We start from the raw sequence: 18502 nt of genomic DNA on the forward strand, positions 1-18502 counted from the left end.
TTGTACAGGAAAGCCCAGCTGAACATATATACATATCTTTTGTTTAGATCAGAGAGTCAACTTCAGCCATCATATTTCCACAGAATGATACGGTATCTCAGACTGTAATCTCATAATTCTCAGTTTTTTGTTCTGAAAAGCTATCTATAAGAAACTGTCCATCACATGACACCAGCTTGCATTTTCTTGTTTCCAGCCACTAAATTGCATTAGACAGCTAAAAAACATACCTTCCATGCAAGCAGTTGCTGTAGTTGCTGAACTGATGTCATTTTCTGCTAGTGGAATGGAAACTTGGCTCTTCAACGGCAGTTGGACCAGGCTTTTACTATTATTGGTGATATCTCTTTTAAATAGTCTATATTAGGAAAGTGTCTAAAAAGACCTATCAATTGTGCAGTATAAAATAAAAATAACTCTTGATTAAGGCTAGAGTTGGAAAATCTGTTAAAATAGGCTTGAGTAATGGGGCAAAGGCTCATGCTTAAATTTTCTGCTGTTTGAGTTTCTTTTGTTTTCCTTTAAAATATGTAAAGCTATTCATTTGCTTGCTCCTTTTTCTATTGCTACTAATTTCCAGTACTCAGGGTTTGAAAATTTCCTACTTGTCTCTCTTTTATTATGTATAAGAACATTCTTATCTCTTTGTTCAGAGAGCAACACCCATTATTCTTTTTCCTCTACAGAGGGCTTATTATGAAAATCTGAATACAGTAAAAAGCACCACTGTTAAACTAACCTTCTAAGAAAAAATCATTGTTAAAATGTACAGGCAGTCTTGGTTCTATTAGCACATATTGTTGAACTCTTTTACAGTAGTTATATCTGCTAACCTTTTAACAAGCAGAATTGTTCTGGGGCCTTCAAAAAATGAAGTGAATCAGCCCAGTATTCTTCTATTCTTCCTGCTCATTTTCCTCTTAAACAATTGCATGTTGCTACAGTATAACAAATTAAGTGCAGTAAAATAAATGAACACTTGTTTTATTTTTCCCTCGTACTAGGTGTTTTGGCAGATCCTATTACTCAACAAGCAACTTTCTCATCATCCTTGGCTCCTGGAACTGGTTCTGCAATCACTTTTCCTGAGGAACGTGAAGACCCCAGAGTATCTACTGCCCAAGGTGGGGCACCTGCTGGAGGACTGTGGGGATTTATAAAGGTACGGAGTTTCGTCTGTTACCCTTCACGAGGAATTACCATTTTTTACTGACTACAATAAGACACGTCTTATTTTTTAAATGCATGTTGCTATAAAAGCTGTCTTTTCTCTGGCCTCATGTGCAAGGTGGCTGTTTTTAATAGTGGTGCTTTTGCTCTTCCTCTAAAGAAGAGGGAGGACTACACAAATGCAGGTGTTCTAGGTTAATTTTAGTGACAGGAACATATACATACCTAACAGGTTCTTAAATCAAGTGAAGCTTTAGAACCTCTTTAAGGCCTGAAATCTAATTTTTACTTCACAGCGACTGGATGCAGCAAAAAGGTAGTCTGTTTTACCTCACCAGAATTCTTTGCATATCCTGTTTCTTTATCATTTCCTAATGAACTGAGTTTGATTTCTATGGGATGCAAGTCCTGCCTGTTCTATAACAAACAAGTCTCTTCAAGGAGAGACAAATACATATTTCTTCCACCAAAGAACAGTTGACCTAAGAAGTGTTCAAGATATTTTGTAGGATTTTTCTATTCTGCTAGAAGGCATGGAGTATATAGTGCAGAACAGGTACTCCTTGTGGTGCTATCTAATCATATAGAGGAAATAAGCAGCAACATCAACTACTAGAATTTTATTAGCCTGTAACCTTTTTGGAACTGTGACAAATGCTATATATAAGTAACATCATGAAGATTGTAGCAAAAAGATCTAAGGACTGTGCATGAATGCTGAACTGTCTTCAAGATCAACACCATTTTCTGTACTGTCTCATACATGTTCCATGTGCTCTGTGTGTTCAGTGACCTCTTTTTGAGAATTTCTGAGGTGGAAGAATGAGGAATCATTAATTATACTGAAGCCCTCCAGTTCTTGATATGTGTAAGCACACATCAGACTCCGTGTTTTTTAAAGATTAGCCAGAATCTGGGAGACTAACTGGTCATTATTACAGAAATATACCCTGGATTCCCTGTTGAAGAGCTTACACAGTAGTTGCAGCAGTTACCTTTATTTCTGTTCTTGAAGTAGTTTGAACTACCCTTTTTCCTGTTCTTAAGAAATTATACACCTTTCTTCCAGATTTCGTTCAAGCTAGATAATATCCAAGACTGTGACAATCTAAAATTGACAAATTAATGGTCTAGAATCGAATGAGACTGTTTCAGTTCCTTTAATCTGTCAAAGATGGTTGAGCAGTCTCATAGCAGTTCCAAGATCGGTTTCTACATAATACATCAGAGACAAAGTTGGATATTATTGCAGTCATTGCATCTGACAGCTTGCATATTTGACTGTTGAGCAATGAAGACAGCCAGGACCTGAATTTTCAAAAGATTTGTGTTTGTGCTCTGCCAATGTGGAAGATTATCCATTTGAGCAATTTGGATTTATGTTGACTTAGAATTGACTCAGTAGAAATTCCAAACTTAACTGCATTGTGGTTCACAGTGTTGTGATAATTTCATGTTTTGCATTGGTATAAAACCATGGATTATTTCTCCCTGCTTGTGGTAGGCTGATGAATATAAAGGCATCTTCCGCAGGTAGAAGCAGCAGCTTCTTGCTGCTCAGGAACCTGATTATCTGCAGGAGATGTATAATGACTTCGTAGTAGTTAGGCAGCCAGGCTGCTGATTGGAGAAATGCTGCTTGCTTTTCATTACTGGAAAGATACTAGAACTGGAAATTCCTACTTAAAATGTTTCTGAGGGTCTCATAGTGTTCAGTCAGTTTTTGTTAAAACAACAGACAAACTTCAAATTGTGAGAGCACTGAAGGAGGAATATTAACTTCTTGATGGCATCCTGTGGGTACATGAGTAGTCACAAGAATGTATGTGTTACTCAGTGAATGCTACCATTCACAAGAGTCTTGTATTATATTCATGAGAAGCAAGTGGCTACAGTGGGCTCTGGCTTGAAAAAGCTTAATTGTGTTAGACTGAGTAATTGTTTTTTCTTTACCAAATTCTACAGTCAGGCTTAGTGTTCTGCACAGTGATGAGAAGAGTATCTGAACCCAGTAGTGAACTATTTCAGCATGAGGCACGGGATAAGATAATAATTATTAGTAGCTGTACAATATCTCAGTAGTTGTAGAAGTGTGGTTTTTTCTTCCTTTGTTAAGCTTGCTACAAAGAAATAGATAGCATTCAAAGGTTGAATGGGGCTTTGAGCAACCTGATCTAGTGGAAGGTATCCTTGCGCATGGTAGGGGGTTTGGAACTAAATGATCTTTAAGGTCCTTTCCAACCCAAACCATTCTATAATTTATGGGGAGGAAGCTTTGCTAAGTAAAAGCTGTTCTGAGATAACTAAAACTATTCTGATTCTGCAGTCCTCTGAAATACCGTGTAGGTGTATTAAGCAAGCACGTTCCAGAAAAATGTATGTGCACAGAGCTGTCCTGTGTAATGCTTGTCATTTAGTGAAATAATCACAAGCACATGCAGTGTTAATATTAGATGGAAAGCAGTCTGTTTACTAAAGAAATTTTATAAAAGGTTTCTGTAAAATAGTTTCCAGTGCTTTACCTCTCAATGATTCAGCATTGGTATCTTTTTTCTTTCACCCTGTGATCTTATCTAAATTTAAATAGAGTTTTGACAAGATACAGACATCCATTAAGACTATTTGCAAGACACAGGACAGTGTTGGTGTTTATATTTAATGAAATTTTAGGTCTGTCAGCAGCTCCACCTATGATTTGGCTGGAGAATGTAGAACATTTTTCCAGCAGTGTTTGAAATCTATTTATAAATTGGGGACTTTCAGCTCAATTGCTCTAGAAATATTTGTTAGTAATGGGCCACTCAAAAATAGATCCTATTGTCTTTAAGAAGGTTAGAAAAGAGAGACTCTTCAGCTTGAGTTATCACAGTCTAAATCTAGCTACCTAGTCTGATGATACCTATAATTAGCATTGGGAATCTACAACTTTGCTAAATGCTCAAGGATTCTGGTCCAAGAACAGGGCTAGATCAAGTGTGCCCACCATCACTGATGGGGCTATTTCTGCATTAATGCAGAAGAGGATGGTAAAGATGGTATTTGAACTTTATGTTGTAACTGAAAAGTCATGAGCTGATAGTCATATCCTTGTAGCGTTTGTGCTGAGGAGTGAGATACAATAGGTGTTACAAAGTGTAAATGCAGTAAGAAAAACACAGAGCAGCTTAGTATTTGGTTTTTGTTTGGTTTTTAACGGTAATATTTTGAGTTTCTTGGGAAAAAAACGGAAGATAATATGGAAATCTGTTTGCTTAAATTTAGGGTGTAGCTGAGAATCCCATGGTGAAGTCTGTTCTTGATAAAACCAAACATTCAGTGGAGACCATGATCACAACGCTGGATCCTGGCATGGTTCCATATATTAGTAAGTATTTGTGACAAACCATTAAGTAATACATGTAAATGTTAGAGAGGTTAATATAATAGCACACCACTTCTACACTTTAAGCTTGTATATGTAGTGTGTTAATTCAAAGTCACAATACTGTACTGATTTCTCAAGTGTGTTGTCCAGTGAAACTCTCACTCTGGAGGCTGACTTTTTATGTGTGTCCTGAGGTTCATTTGACTTCTGTATTCCACTATAGTTCAGGTAGTGGCATAGTAATACCCTTTAATTCAGATTCTGAAAGATGAGGAAGTTATAAAGAAAAAAAAACCAATGAAGAAACCTTGTCTGTAACCCCTAAGTTGCATACTATTTTCTCCCACTGTGTCTCTATTTAAGCCTTATGGAGTTGAGTTTAAAATACACTATATGTGTTCTGTTGGATCACATGCTTAAATACTACTGTGTAAACTATCACATTCAAGTTAAAACAAGCCAAAAGGTAGGCATACTCAGAGAGGCATAGGACAGAGGTACTTACATAGCTTTTGAGGCTTTCTTCTGACTTTCAGCTATTCCACTTTTCTAGCCTAATAGTATTTATACTATTTTTAGGAAATTCGGCAAACTTGAAGCAGTTCCTGAATTAGTTAGTAGTAACGTTAAATTCTAAAATGGTCTAATAAAGTCTGAAGTATTGCTGAGCATTGAGCCTGGAAGGAAAAGCATAGCATTTCAATTACAGCTTGAAAATCAATAGGGAGGAGAAGCATTGTGGTATTCACCATTTTTTGTTCTACTAGAGTACATTGCATGTCACATATAACTGACCTGAGATTTCCACTTCATTAAAATAGGGAAGCGAAAGACATAGATTGACGAGGGTGGTGGTTTGGTTTTGGGTTTGTTGTTGTAGTTGTTTGGTTTTGGTTTTCTTTTTTCTTCTAGCAGTCTGGTAGGCAGTCTTCCTTCTTAGTTGTGCCAGTACTGCCCTTTGTCTGCATGTAGGTGAAGCTGGTCAGGAAACTGATAAGGCTGAGAAGAAACTATTAAAATTTTTGCATTTTGTTTTTCTGAGCTGTTTTTCAGGTGGACCTATTCTGTGATCCAGCTAACCACGTTGCTGCACTATTGTACTAATCCAGTGGACAATATGTGGAATAAAAAGGGAAGATGACCTAATTATTGAGTAGTAGTTAATTGTCTTACATTTAAGGGAAAATATCCCAGCAGCTGACTAGTACGGACATAGTGGCATATGAAATCAGTGAGAAGGCCAGCCAGCAACTGAGAAAGTATTTGAGAGGAGTAGCGGGATACAATGCAAAGCTACAGTAAATGTTGATTATGCACAATTTGGCAAACTGTATTTAAGGTTTCTGTTGCAGTCATAACCGTCCCTTTTTAAAATAGGTTCTGTCAGTATCCAATAACAGTTTTGATAGTTTGACACAGTATTTATTGGACAGAACAACATTACCTAGAGGAGGAAATAATTCTAATAAAATGCTTTGCTTGTAAGATTCAGTTAGTATAAGCAAATTCAGTGGTTATCTCAAAGTTCTCTAAAGTCGTGTTGGAAGGGAAAGCATCTGTATACATCTTGGTCATTAATATATTGCATTTTTTTTGTAGTTGCAGGTTGTGGAAATAGGGCAGAGATTTGTAAACTTAGTATTTACTTCCTTCTAGAAATGTTTTCTGGGATCAGTAAAATCCATGTCCTCAACAAGTGGCCCCACTTCTCTCTGCTCTCTCTCCACTGCTGCAATTGCAAACAAATTTCAGATTCCTCACTTCAAAGCCTGAAATTACCAAAGCTTCTGGATGAGGTGGTTGAAATTTTTTTTCTTGTGAGCAAATAGTATTTCTATAATCTGTTTGTTGAAAAGAGCTGAACTGTTTTTTAACTGGCACATTATGAAGATGTCATCTGAGGCAAGCACCTGGAATAGAAAAATTTCTGTCTGTATAGGAAATGGTCACCTTATAAGCATAAACATCAATGATTTTATAACAAAAGACAACAGGGAATCTTAAATTGTGTGTGGAACTGTCATTTCAGTGTATAATACACAAGGTACAATGAAATTTCATGTTCAAATGTCAGTGCCTAACTTAATGTGATAGTTCTGTCTCTGAATTTACCAGGGTATATCTAATTCTTATATTTTAGGTTTTAATATTTCCATATTACCGTAGTGTGTGGCCGATCTTGTCACAAATTGTTTCTTTTAATGCATGTAATATAATATTTTTGTTTCCCTTCTGTAGTATCTGTGATGAACAAAGATATGCTTTTGATATATGATGATCCCTAATACAAAAGAAGGTAATCTGTATTCTGTTGTTGCAATACACAAACATAGGGCACAGTTACCATTTTTAAGTTACTATGCAGTAATTTACTAGGTACGTTATGACTTAGTTTTTAGTTGCATTAAAAACTCTTTAACAGTTTGTCTATCCCTGGGCACTCAAACAAGGCTAACTTCAGCAAAAGCCTGCAGTCAATTTTAAGCACTTGTTTACTTATGTCAACTTGATTTCTGTCAAGAAGGAATCAATGAAAAAAGATACTTTCAATAATTTTTAAGTCCTGTTGTTATGAAGTGTTTAAAACAATTGCTCAAAGTTCAGTGATGTGTATACCCAATTCCATTCAGTAAAGCAATTGATAAATAAAAAGTTAAAAAATAGCCTAAAAAACAAATGGAATGTTCTACTACTGTTCTGGCATATTTCTGCAATTCTTCATAAAAAGATGTTTCCTGTAACTGATGTCTGCTAAGGAAGATGAGCCAAAGAATAAATTGTCCTTTTCTTTAAAATTTAAGCTTCAGGCTTATCATTGTCAGTGGAGGAATTTCTCTTACATCAGGATAAATACTGCAGACTTTGTCAGCATGTGTAATTAGGTGGAGTGTTAGTGTTTAGAAGCAAAACCACTGAGCTCTGTTCTTCTTTCTTTTAAGGTAGCTTAACATGGTTTTGTACAGTCAGTGGGCCTGGGAAATGACAGGTTAAAAGGCTGTTTCTTCACTAGTTTGCTAATGTTGTCATAAGAAGTGCCCTGCTGGATCACAGAATCACAAAGTGGTGTAGGTTGGAAGGGACATCTGGAGGTCATCTTGTCCAACCCCCCTCCTTCAGCGGGGCCACCTAGAGCCAGTTGCCTGGGACTGCGTCAAGGCAGCTTCTGAATATCTCCAAGGATGGAGACTCCACCACTTCTCTGGGCAACCTGTGCCAGTGCCCAGTCAGTAAAAAAGTTTTTCTGGATGTTCATATGGAACTGCCTGTGTTTCAGTTTGTGCCCACTGCCTCTGGTCCTGTCACTGGGCACCACTGGAAACAACCTGGCTCCATTCTCTTTGCAGCCTCCCTTCAGATATTAGTACACATCAATAAGTGTGTACTTATCTCCCTGAGCCTTTTCTTCTCCCTGAACATTCCCAGCTCTGTAAGTCTTTCCTCATAGAAGAGATGCTCCAGTCCGGTGGTTCATCTAGCTCAATATTCTGTCTTCAGCAGAAGCAACAGGAGGTGCTGTATGGTAAATGACAGTAGATCTGGTGACTTCTGTAATCCTTTCTCCTTGCACTCCTCCATCATCCGTAGCCATTGGACTAAGGATGACAACAGGCATGTCCATATCTATTACTTTTAGTGCCTGCTCGTGGACATGTCCATTAATTTGTTCTTTACACTTGCTGATGCAGTTTACGTATGCAGCTTTCTCTGATGTCATATTCCATGTTTGAAAAAAGTTTAAGCGGTTCTTAAGAACGCTTGTCACAGCAGGGACAAGTTTTATAAGATGATTTTGCATAAATTAAGTTTGACAATAAAAATAATCCAGCTGTGATAAAGACAGATGTGAGGTATAATTGAGCTCATCAATCTTTAGATTTCTTTTAACTCATGAACTGTTTTGTTTTATTCTAAAAAAGCTCAGTGAAAACTCATCCTTCTTTATGGAGATACTGCTATATGGAAATCATTCAGAAATACTTACAACTTTTTGGTTCCATAGATACTTAATATCTAAACACAGGATAAAGCTGTCGGGAGGCAGACAGGCAATAAATTGACACTGAAATTCACAGTCCAAGGGCAAATAGAAAGTAATGCAAGCCTTTCTTTTAAAGCTTATGTAATTTGAGAGCTGTTCACTGGATTTTATGAGCTGCATCTGTGTTCTTGGTCCCTTTCATAAGGAAGAGTTTGTGTGTCACACCAACATTCCTTACCACTTTCCAGAACACCAAAACATCCTTAGAAACGGATGTCTGAGTTGTTCTCCTAAATCCATGAATTCTTATCTTAAATGAGTGGTATGCTTTTTTTCAGGTGCTGAACAACCATCAGTTCCTGTTGTCTGTCTTTCATCCATGAATCACTTAACTATTCATCTAACTTTTACTTCCTAGCTTAAATTACTTCTGCTTCATGAAAGAACTTTTGTACAGTGCATGAGAAAGAGAAGAACAACTCTTAAGAAGCATACTCTTAAGATTTAGAATGTATTTGAATTAGCTTTTAATGGCAATGAGGAAAAATACATGCGCGCATATGTATGTATTTTACAGAAACTGGAGGAGAACTGGACATAGTGGTTACTTCTAATAAAGAGGTAAAAGTCGCAGCAATTCGAGATGCCTTTCAAGAAGTCTTTGGAATGGCTGTTGTTACTGGAGAGGCTGCACAGTCTAACATCGCACCCCAACCTGTGGGCTATGCTGCAGGTTTAAAAGTAAGTTGATATATAACAGTACTGAAGTACCTCCAATGCAAAGAGAGAGTGCGGAAACATTCACCCAGAAGAATCTGATTTTCCATAAAGGGAAGGTCAATTTGTGGGATAGGTAAACATTTCCTTTTTTTTTTTTTTAATTGCCCTCTAGATCATTAGATCAGTTTAAAGCTGTTTGTTGAAATGGTTTTTGGATTTTTCTGCAAACACATTCACAGCAAATGAAGAATATTTATGTCAGTTTTCTTACACTCTCATTGATTGCCATCACACCTAGCATACATTATGATATTACTGTAGTTTCAAAGTATATCAGGCATTTCTTCTTAGTCTCTTCCTAGCACACCACGTTGGGAATGTTAGAAATTAAAAGAGACTCTTTGAGACTGAGTTGTCTCCCCATTAATTCTGTAGATCAAAGATAGTTTGATCAACACTTGTAACTTCCTGAACAGATCTATGTTATGTTTAAAAAGTAAGAATTCACTGTGCAGCTTTGCAAACACCTCCCCCAGAGGAAGGGTTAGCAAAGTTTGTTTCACCAGATTTTTAAAATGTACGTGTTTGTCAGTTGTACCTAGGTGCAACCACCTCCTTGGCCAATAACTAAAAACCCTGAAAACAACTATTTAGTATTCTGTTTCTTAAATGTAAGCAAATCATTTACTCATTAAAAAGGAAGTATTTTCTCCTAACTGCTGTGGCAGTGTTCACAGCTGAGTAAAACCTATCCTCATAGCAATATATTGCTATACAATTTTATATTGAGGTAAAGGAGGATAATGTATATGTTCCTTTACCTGTTTAGCTACTGCACTGTAGTAGTAGTAGTATTTCTATTACAACTTCAGAGTGATAACAGTTTTGGAGTGAATGATTCCTACATCTTAGTTGGATAGGTACCACAGCAAAGAGATTCTCTCCCTTGGTCTTACAAAGTTGGTTCAAAGCTCTTAAAGGATCTAAACCCAACAAATCTCAAGCTGCAAAAATGTCAGTGTGAGTAGCAGAAATATATACTGATGCTTTAACTAATAGTGAAACTTGGCACAGTTACAGGTTAGGAATTCTTTGCGTGCAAATCTAGGTCTTTTTCATGGAAAAATAACAAACAAAATATTTAATTAGTTTTATCATGGTTTTTGTTACTGTTTGGGATTCCATTATGGCTTTTCATGAGTTTTGGTTTTTGTTTTTCTAACATTAAAATAAGAGTCATTTTTCAAAATCTGTCATATTTTCTGTTTAACTTGAAAAGTATGTTCTAGAGTTCCTTTTGCATTCATCTGTAAGCATTGTACTACGTTGTGATTTAAAGAGAATGTTGTCTAACAGCTTATGTTACCGTTTAGGGAGCCCAAGAAAGGATAGACAGCTTGCGTCGGACAGGAGTAATACATGAAAAACAGCCTGCTGTATCAGTAGAAAACTTCATTGAGGAATTGCTTCCTGACAAGTGAGAACTTTAAATATATTGCGGGAGGGGAGGCAGGGGGGGAAAGGAATATTCTTCGTTGACTCAAAGGGGCCTGTAAAGAGTTGCTGGCAGTATCATTCTGAGCAGAAGAAAGAAGAGAGTCTGTCTTCAGTCTTGCTTTGGCAGATTTGGTTTTGGTGATGATGTTCAGCTTTTTGTCCACACCTCTTGAGACTATAATATACAAAATCCTTGTCAGGTCTTTCAAGATTCACAATATAAAAACACAGTGAAGTTATACTGAATGGACAAAATTAACAAGCTGTAAAAGTTGGAATTTGGCTAGCAGTTTGCTCAGTCTTGTCTGTAACATTTTGGTGTTAACAGTTCTAATATGGGGGATGCAGTCATTGAACTGATATTGTTCACCATACTTACGCGTGTCCAAAGGAGAGGAGTTTCCAAGTAACCACCCACCAATACTAATAGCTCTGCACCTACCACTTAACAGATCAGTCACTACTCATAGCTGAACTTTTCGGTTGTCCATCGGACAGCTGAAGGACATTACTTCCCCTTCCAATTGCATGTCCTGTGTATTATTTGCAGAAAAGGTTGCAAATTCTTTTATGTGTATTTAACCCTTTAGACTCAAACTCCTTTATTAATTGGGAGCAAGTTATCTTTAACCATGAAGCTTTCTCAACAGTCTTTCATAGTTGCAAGTGAGGTAGTCCTCTTATCACAGAGCATTCCAGTGCTCTGTTCCCTGCTACGAAGATGATGCAAGTGAACTACTTCTTCCTGACTTGCTCCACTAAACTCTTAACATGAAGCTTATGTGGCCCAGCCAGTTGTTCCTTAAAATTGGAGTCTTGCATTTCTTTTTATAACAACTTCCTGCTTCCCACACTTTAAAGAATAAAATACAATTTATATATAGACACATATATAATATATAGGAAACAACAACTACAGTAATCTTTTCCTTTCTAAATCTTTTATGATTCTTGGCCTTGATTTTGTGTTTGTGCTTTCCCTGGAGTATGTTTCTCCTGTGGCAGATCAACTGTAAAACCGTTATAGGAATTGAATACAGTGAAGTAGTAATGATGCATTGCTCTCGGTTTTATTTGGATCATGTCAGTGGTGTTAGTTTGTTGATAGGGAGAAATGATTTAATGTTTTTGCAAGCTAGATAGGGAACCATTTTGGGTACTGCTTCAGTAGCCTTTACTTACTACTGCTACAGCAGGCACCATCTTTTCTGAAAGGTGCAGAAGTGTTTCTCTGAATAAATCATTTAAATGATTGTTATGAGATTAGACGTACCAAAAAATCTTCTGAATATAGAACATGAATGATAAATAGATTTTTTTTTTTTAATTGTTAGGGAAGGTTATCTTAATGAGAAACATACTTTCAAAGATTGAATGAAAACTGTAGCATAATAAATATGGCCAAAAGAATGTATCTGCCTGCATGCCCACCCCACCAGCTTTCTTTGTTTCTTTGATGTGTAAGTTTCAGGTATTCTATATACTTTTATATATATTATGTATTTTACATGCATACACGTGCACTATAATTTTATATATATAAAAATTGATACATGCAAATTTTACTTGAAAAATTTTACTTGAAGAACATGTTGATGAAACTCATTATTACATTATTACCACATTTGTAGTAGAGCATGCAAAATGGTCATAATTCAACTGCTAACATGTTGTTTTTCAATTGATGATACTCAGTACTCAAAAGTAAAGTAACTTGCACGTCATTGCAGGTGGTTTGACATTGGATGTCTGATTATTGAGGATCCAATTCATGGAATTCATCTGGAAGCTTTTACCCAAGCAACACCAGTGCCTTTGCAATACGTTCAGCAGGTGAGTTTTCAGTTTTCTTACCAATGTTGGATTAGCAGTTGAGACATAAGACTTAAGTTTTAATTTCATTTATGATATCTTACTGCCAGTTGCTCCACTTGAATGTTTTAATTTATGAAATGAGGATAAAAACTATTTTTGAATCATGTTGATGTATTACCTAAAAATCTTCAGGCATTTATGGCAAAGCAATGCTTAATCAGGAGTCTCATTCTGCAGTACGTGGCACTTGGAAGTACTACTTTTACTTTTCTATTAACAAAGAAGAAATATTCCAAGAAGAAACTAACCACAAAGAAGTAGTCCTTCAAAAGGAAATACAACTTCAATCAATGAAATATTGTCATCAGTCTGGTTCTGACTCAAAATTAACTCTCATGAATCTTTACATAGGTAAAATAAGAATACTTATTCTTTCTCAGGTGTGGAAGGAGGTCTTTGGAGCTTAAGTAATGCACTGAGCAACTGCACCAAGGAAGTGCAGTAAGCGCTTTTATCCATCTGAAGGCGTGGTTTCCTTTCCTTAACTTACTTCGCATATGTATTGGAGTTTTCATCTCATCCCAACAAAACTGTGTAATAGTTAATTGTCTGTGTGCACACATGTACATGTTAGCAATTCAGTGAAGTAGCTTACACTTCATTTAGGCATAAGTTAATAAATTCAGATCTTACCACTCAATTTTTAATAAAGCTCATAAAGCCTTGGTATTTATGTTGTTAACTACCAGCAAACAGACAGCATACTGACTGATTAGTATTCCAAAAACTCATTCCTAATAAATAAATAAAGGATACTCCTTCTTGAGATCTGTGTTTGAACTTAATTCCACCATGAGCATATAGACTTTCACCTAGAAGGCAAGAATGATTTCTTCTTCTGACTGTGCTATTCTGATAAAATGTAAAATTTCTGAAATGGAAAGATTTAAATCTTGGAAATATCATGGTTCATCCCATTGAAAATAATGCAGTACTGTGCAGTTCTTAAATATCACCTATAGAAGTTTTTCATCAGATTGTTTACATTTCTTTGGGCATAAACTGGGAATTACTCCAAACTCCAGTCACTGCATGTTGCCTGACAGCAGATATGAGTCATACATTAATTAACTCTGGTCTGAAAATTCTTTTTAAATAAATGTTTCCGTGAAGAATTTCAAAATAAAACCATTTGGGGTTTGATCCTCAGGGGCTTGTTTTGAGAAAACAAAGAGTAACTGTGTAATTTTTTTTTTTTTTGGTAGTACCGATTCCAATAGAGTGAACATTTGTGGGATTGGTTTTAGTTCTTATTTTTCAGAGTTCTTACAACTTTGAAAAGCTGATGAATGGCAAAAGGAGAAATATTGCTCTGTCTCTCTGTAGAGTTCTAGAATGCTTTTCAAAAGGAGTGGAGAAAGACGTGAAGCTACAGGGAAAAAATACTAATTAAGCAGATAAAATTTCATTGACTAGGTGATTTTTAAAGGTCACTTCCAACCCAAACCATTCTATGGTGCTATGAAAATAGGCACAGCAATGTGAAGTTACTACTTAAAAATTGTCACATTCTCTACAGAGCATTGATATGAACTAAATTATTTTTTTAAACATAAAGCACAATAGGTATCTTTAATTTTGTTTCACAGAATATTCTCTATTTTGTCATTTAAAAACTAGTTAATAGCTTAATTTTTTGAGTATTTTTTCTCTTAGGTAAACATACTTTGTAACTTTGAAAAGTAGCGTTTACCTTGAAACAGCAGAAAACGTTCTTGTTTTAACTTTTATGCAACCCATTTAGTGTATAGCTTGGTGTATAGTACAGATTCAGTGGAACTGTAAGCCTTTAAACTTGAATTAGATCGAATTCTACTCTCCTATTTAAAGAAAACTGTTCTTGTATATTCATCAACAGCAAAACATAGCTTTGTTTCATACCTTCAGAGTTAAATTTTTCCTAGTCTTGCTATTACATATTCCAGTCAACTTACACATAATGTGTGGTAGTAAATCATGGGGCTCTTGATTGCGTGGGTGTGCCAGTTGTTACCTTTGTTCCCATTATGCCTTTCCTAGAATCAGAGTGGGTTTCTCTCAGGGGTGTGCAAGAAGCCTATGTTTGTATAAATCCAGTCCAATATCTTTAAGCAAAATCTAGATTACAACAGGAAAAAAACCCAGCAGTTGTATAGTTGTATTTCAAACTAAGAACAGAGAAGAAATATGTGTTGGACAGGCAATGTTATTTGTTATTCACAGTACAAAAGATTTAATAGAGGCAACATTAAAAGCAATTTTGTTCCTCGAAGTTCTTGCTAGCTGTGTGTTTTATTGTTCTGTGTAATGGAAATAGTGGTAAAACTGTCTGTATAGAATAGATACTCTTTTATTAATGTCTTTACCAATGGCATAGAGTTTTCTGAGCACGTAACAAGAGACTCATGGCTGTTCATAACTCTAAATATTGCTTGATTTGAGGAGGTAAAAAGATGGATTAGAGGGCTTGTTTTGAAAACCTTTTTCTGTTAAGAGACCGGGTGTCATCTTGTTTTTAGCTGAGCCATAAATTGCAACCATGATGGGAAACTATTGCAAGGCTGGGTTTTTTTTCATTTTATTTGAAGTTTACTGATTTTTGGCAGTAAAAATACCGAATAATTAATTTATGAAGTTGTGTGCAATTGTGGATCATAATGGAGATATCATAATCAGATATTCAGTCCCTACTTGCAGCTAGATCTTCTGACTAATAAGGAAAATATCCTGTTCCTTTGCTTAAGAAATCTGCCTTTTATGTACCTCTTGACAATAACAAGTTATTTTGATACTGGAGAAGACTGCATATTCTAACAAACTTACATATGCTGTTATTGTTGCAAGACAGTAGTTTTAGAAAGGCTGGAGCACACTAATGAACTTTGATCTGCTGTACATGCACTGAAAATAGTCTGAGTCGAATATTTGTCGAAATAAAATCTGTGCGAAGAACTGGGCCCCATGTGCAATGTTATAAAGAACTGAGTAATACTAGGAATAGTCTTATTGAGACTAAAAGTCTTCTACCCTTCATTGTGTGCAACAGTGGTAGGAGGTGATTGCCTAGGATGAGCATCAGACCAGATAAACGCAGTGATACTTGCCCTACTGTTTTCCTTCTGCTTCCAACTTCAGAGAATTACAGTATGTAATCCCTCTGTGATCTCATTCAAATAGCTCAGTCCTCCATTTCTGCCAGGCTCAGCTTTCTTCCTGTATCTGGCTACTTAACGGGTTTTTTTAAGGGACATTTTAATGGTTTTTAAAACCTTTGGAGGGTAAGAGTCACTGTATAAATATGTATTGTTATTGATTCCATCTGTTTGCTTCTTTAAAAGAGAAAACTACTTGCTGGTAATGGCAGAACATTATTACTCTCTTAAGCATCGTGTTTCAGTTTTATACTGCTCAGTGTCATTTGGATCATGATACATACAAATCCAAAAAGTATAATTGGCTAGGCAGATTATGGGGCAGTCTGAAATTTGGATTCTGATACCCTTTAATTTGCCATATAGTCCTATTGATATAAGAATGATTACTTACAAAAGTTGGTAATGGTGAAGATAGAAACAGAACTACTAATTTCAAACTCTTTCAATAATCACTTCTCAAAATGTTACACAGGCTAAGAGTCTCACTCCTCAGGACTACAATCTGAGATGGTCAGGCCTGTTGGTGACCGTGGGTGAAGTGCTTGAGAAGAGTATGCTGAACGTCAACAGGACTGATTGGCACATGGTATTCACTGGCATGTCCCGTCGACAGATGATCTACAGTGCAGCTAAGGCTCTAGCAGGAATGTACAAACAACACTTACCACCGAGGACCGTTTGAAAGAAGGCTGATCCATGACACTAAGGAATACTGGTTTTGATTCTAGAATTGAAGTGAAAGCTACATATTCTAATTCTCAGTGGATACAACACAGATTTATAATCTACCTGTAAACTGTATTTTACTTTTTAAAAAGTGAAGGTAATTTCCAATAGTGGAAATAAGCAATTGCAATTTTTAACTACTATATGATTTCCAATATGATTCACAAAACAGGAAATCAGAACAAACATATATTTATAACTGGGACAAATAGCATTACAGTTTGTAAAGCGGAATGTGCTATTATTTGACACCTTACTAGGCATTTGCTGAGATATTTTAGTTAGTGTACTTTTTTAAAGAAGGGGTTCATTGTTTAGCTATTTCTATTATATCACTAATATAAACATGTTGACAGCATAACATGTATGCATTTCAATCCAGAGAGACTACTTTCTGTATTAGATGTTTTCTTGGGGCCTGTGCTTAGGTGGTACTTAACACCTCATAGGTTTGATGTTTGTATATAAGTTCTCAGGAGTGATGCCAAGTAGTTTTTACAACACATAACAGTGAGCTGCTGAAGAAGAGCACAAATCCATGCCCCGTTAGTTGAAGTCGTTGCTAAATAATTTTGAAATCTCATTTTCCATGCTGCGTCTTTTTTCTTTTTATGTAACAGTAATGAAATTCATGTCCAATTAAAACATGACAAATTTCAAGTTGCTTCAGTGGGTTTTAGATCAGGTACCACATACGCATGAAATTATCTCAGCAGTTTCAACAACATAATTTACTCCAGTGCTTCCAAACTTCGTATTTTTTATGGAATTATGTAATTTCTTCTATCAAGTTGTCAGCAATTTGATGTGGAAAATGGTGAGACGTGTGTCACTTGCTTTGCTATCCTGGATTTTCTAAACGTTTTTAAGTCTTAAACGCCTTCTTGATGTCATGAGTTCACTGTTCCTCATGTAAGTCTTCAGTAGTGTCTGATTTTTTTCTGGGCTGTAAATGCCCTCTATCCATGCTCGCACAATCTTAAATCTTTACTTAGAAATACAGAAGTAATTGTGAAGAAAAATATTTTAGTAATGATACCTTTTTTAAGAAACAAATAATAAACAAATACTTTTTGTTTGCCTTAAAGAAGCAGTTTTTCAACTTATATTGCTCTGCCTTTACCTTTCTTCGATGCTTTCAAAGGACATTTCTACATACAATATACTGTTAAGCCAGCTCATATTTGTAGCCAGTGAAAGCCTGTCTATTTCCAAGTAATATATTTTGCCTTAATTGGCTTACTCTGTAAATTAGTTGAATAAATGTTTTTCCTAGAGGATTGTATCTATTTTAAAGGTTTATTTTTTAATATAGCTGATGAACATCTGTTTATAGAAATTATATTTACATGGTCAAGTTACAAATTTGGCACATGCTCAAATGCCTATCTTGTCTGAAAAAACCAAAACAAACAGAACCTGACTATTGAGGTCTCTCGTTGGGAGCCCTTCTTTGTATCATAAACTGAAAGGATGATACAGGGACTTCTATTTGTCATTGTTCAGTAAAGGCATCTTTGCTTTTATGTAACTTCAGTTTGCAGTGTGTAATTTGTTGAATGCTGCCCTTTTATTCCCTGCTTACAGCATCCTCCATGGTGCAAAGGAAGAGGACATGATATCATCAGTAGCTTTATGTGCCCTAGCATGAGTTAAAACTGAAGAGGATTTTCAATTTGCTTTCTCTCTTTCCTGGCCCTGGCCTTCACTGTTTTTCAGATAAGAGTGATAAGAGTGGAGGCAGAAGGCAGCTTCTCATTTTACAGCACTTGGTTCATTGTGGTGACATTGGCCCAGCATTCCAGCTATCTTATGAGGCTGCTAATGTGGCATGCTCCAAGGCTGCCCTGGCCTGCCTTAGAGAATTTTTAGGTCTCTATTCTCCTGCAGAAATTCGCTTTCTTTATGCTAAAATGAGAGCGACTGCCCATTCTTCTCTCTGTGTACTTTCTCCTCGTGGTTGGGTGCTGGGATATGATGTGGTCAAGTGAAACGGTCCTTCTCCATTCAAAATCTCTGGCTCGATGAAAGACTTTT

The 18502-nt window shown here is 36.2% G+C and overlaps 1 protein-coding gene across 6 annotated transcripts in view; it reads left to right on the top strand.

Moving 5' to 3' along the window:
* PRRC1 (proline rich coiled-coil 1) overlaps positions 1 to 17996 on the top strand; it is a 30777-nt gene extending 12781 nt beyond the window's left edge. For all 6 annotated transcript variants that reach the window (XM_075138366.1, XM_075138364.1, XM_075138367.1 and 3 more), the window contains 6 exons: positions 1005 to 1162; positions 4432 to 4534; positions 9091 to 9254; positions 10607 to 10710; positions 12461 to 12563; positions 16212 to 17996. In XM_075138366.1, coding sequence (XP_074994467.1) covers positions 1005 to 1162; positions 4432 to 4534; positions 9091 to 9254; positions 10607 to 10710; positions 12461 to 12563; positions 16212 to 16421 — 842 coding nt within the window. In that variant the 3' untranslated portion in view covers positions 16422 to 17996. The remainder of the gene's footprint in view (positions 1 to 1004; positions 1163 to 4431; positions 4535 to 9090; positions 9255 to 10606; positions 10711 to 12460; positions 12564 to 16211) is intronic.
* The last annotated feature ends 506 nt before the right edge of the window (positions 17997 to 18502 follow it).

Source organism: Calonectris borealis, chromosome Z (assembly GCF_964195595.1).
Source record: "Calonectris borealis chromosome Z, bCalBor7.hap1.2, whole genome shotgun sequence".
NCBI classification, from domain to species: domain Eukaryota; kingdom Metazoa; phylum Chordata; class Aves; order Procellariiformes; family Procellariidae; genus Calonectris; species Calonectris borealis.